The sequence below is a fragment of the Ammodytes marinus genome (genome assembly GCF_949987685.1).
Source record: "Ammodytes marinus genome assembly, chromosome: 9".
Taxonomy (NCBI): Eukaryota; Metazoa; Chordata; class Actinopteri; order Uranoscopiformes; family Ammodytidae; genus Ammodytes; species Ammodytes marinus.
The window spans coordinates 30,645,996-30,648,495 of NC_137213.1; the positions used below are offsets into that span (position 1 = coordinate 30,645,996).

Consider the following 2,500-nt stretch of genomic DNA (forward strand, 5'->3'; position numbering starts at 1 on the left):
GAGTTTTAGTCTTTTTACTACACTACATACTAAAGTACAGAAGAGTTTTAGTCTTTTTACTACACTACATACTAAAGTACAGAAGAGTTTTAGTCTTTTTACTACACTACATACTAAAGTACAGAAGAGTTTTAGTCTTTTTACTACACTACATACTAAAGTACAGAAGAGTTTTAGGGCCACAGACAGGAGAGAAAAACAAATCAGATAAGGAAGATTTTTTTTTCATTATGTCAAGAAATGTCAAGAGTAAAGACGAACACTCCAAAATGCTATTGGAGTTAGTGAGGCATTTATGTATTTTCAGCATACTACAATTGATGTATGTATTGTAGCATGTATTGGGACATACTAAGGTTGCGTTCCGAATCGCATTCTCTTTCTTTTTTCTATTCTACATACTACATCCGACGATAAAAAGAATCTAGTTAGGATGCAGTAGGCATACTATCGGGACATACTTTACTCTCTTATTTCATCATAACATTGCGCCTTGATCTTGCCTCTTGCTTTTATATCCGTCGCATCCCCGTTTGTTTTCATATGGAAGCTTCGTCGATGTGACGTCACTTCACGTGCGCACTGGATTGTGGGTCAGAATCGCCCAAATAGGATGCAGTTTTCAACACTAACAATCTTGGCCACATGAAGTAGGACATCCGGGTACTTCTAACCATCCTAATTCTGGCCACAAGAATCGGGATATCCTAAATCTTTTTTCTACATACTATATACTATATAGTAGAAAGTATGCGATTCGGAACACAACTTAAATCTTTTTCTGGCATACTAAATAGTATGGAAAGGCAGAAAGAGTGTTTTTATGGTCTCACTGTCTAAACCTACATTTTACCATTCGTGACATCACACATGGTAAAATGTAAGGGTTAGGATTAACAGGACAGCTGGGCCAAGGGAAGACTGAGGGAAGACTGAGGGAAGAAACACCTCATTCATTATATTATAATAGTGATTTTATAATGATAGAACGCTGGTTCTGTATGGGTGAAGTATTCCTTTAACGTTTTAGTGTTGAAGACAGATTTGGATTTTCTTACCAGAACATCTTGGAAGGTGCCGGTGTCGTTGATTGTCTTGTCGGAGAAGCAGCTGGACTGTCTCAGGTAGTGGAAGCTCTCAGGGGGGGTCAACCCAAAGGCCTCTGCAACACACACACACATGCACACACACACACACACACACACACACACAGACACACACACACAGTCAAACAGACAGACAGACAGACAGACAGACAGACACACACACACAGACACACAGGCAAAGGGACACACACACACACACACACACACACACACACACACACACACACACACACACACACACACACACACACACACACAGTCATATTCATACAGTCAGTACACATCATTTAAAAGGTGGAGTCAGTGATTCTGGAGAACGCATGTTGTCAGAATAACTTTTTGTCAAAATCAGTGAATATCTGTGTGTGTGTGTGTGTGTGTGTGTGTGTGTGTGTGTGTGTGTGTGTGTGTGTGTGTGTGTGTGTGTGTATGGGTGTGTGTGTATGTGTTTGTATGTGTATGTGTGTGACTGACGTGTGTGTGTGTGTGTGTGTGTGTGTCTGACCTCTCTGCTGTGTGTTGGTTCCCGCTAGCAGAGCGTAGAAGATGTGATAGTTTCTCTCTCCGGGATTCTGACGAACAACTCGATTCTGTAGAGAAAGAAAAACAGATATTCATATTTAGTAAAATATCTATTTCTGTCCACGACCACCAAGATATTAATGGTAAAAAATGGTAAATGGACTTGTATAGCGCTTTATCTCCGTTTTTCACAGACCCAAAGCGATTTACATTGTTTTGTACACATTCACCCAGTCACACACACATTCATACACCGATAGCAGCAGCTACCACGCAGGGTAGGCTTAGCACTAGGGTGCTAAGCTAACTAAGCTAGCTATCGGGAGCAATTCGGGGTTCAGTGTCTTGCCCAGGGACACTTCGACATGTGGCGGGGAGACGGGGGATCGAACCTCCGATCCTGCACACCAGAGGCGAACTCCCTACCACTTCGCCACTGCCGCCCGATATTATACATACACTGATAAATAATAAAACAAAACAATGCCTGAAAAGCCTGTATTAAGCTTAATGTGCCTTATAACCCTCTTGACATTTCATATTACAGCTCTGGAAAAAATTAAAGAGTCTAGTCTGGATTTTTCTTAAATCTTCATCTCTACATTACTTAATGAAAATGCTCTTTGAATTTGGTAGACATGTTGTCAGTAGTTTATCGTATACAATACAAATGTTCATTCTACTCAAACATATGTCTATAGATAATCAAACGAGAGACACTGAACATTTGGAGTGGTCTCTGAAGTAGTTTTAGCCTTCACATAGAATGTGACATGATGTTTCTCGAGAATGAATGACAGTTTTAACAGCAAGAGTTGAAGTCTACAGGATATTTGAGGAACAGTTTATGATATAACCATTTTAAAAGGCGA

General features: G+C 40.2%; 1 protein-coding gene across 1 annotated transcript in view; it reads right to left on the reverse strand.

The window, feature by feature from the left end:
* myo10 (myosin X) overlaps positions 1–2,500 on the reverse strand; it is a 152,747-nt gene that overhangs the window by 57,632 nt on the left and 92,615 nt on the right. Inside the window, exons 7-8 of the mRNA XM_080034527.1 lie at positions 1,612–1,696; positions 1,059–1,162 (exon numbers count right to left, since the gene is read on the reverse strand). Coding sequence (XP_079890653.1) covers positions 1,059–1,162; positions 1,612–1,696 — 189 coding nt within the window. The remainder of the gene's footprint in view (positions 1–1,058; positions 1,163–1,611; positions 1,697–2,500) is intronic.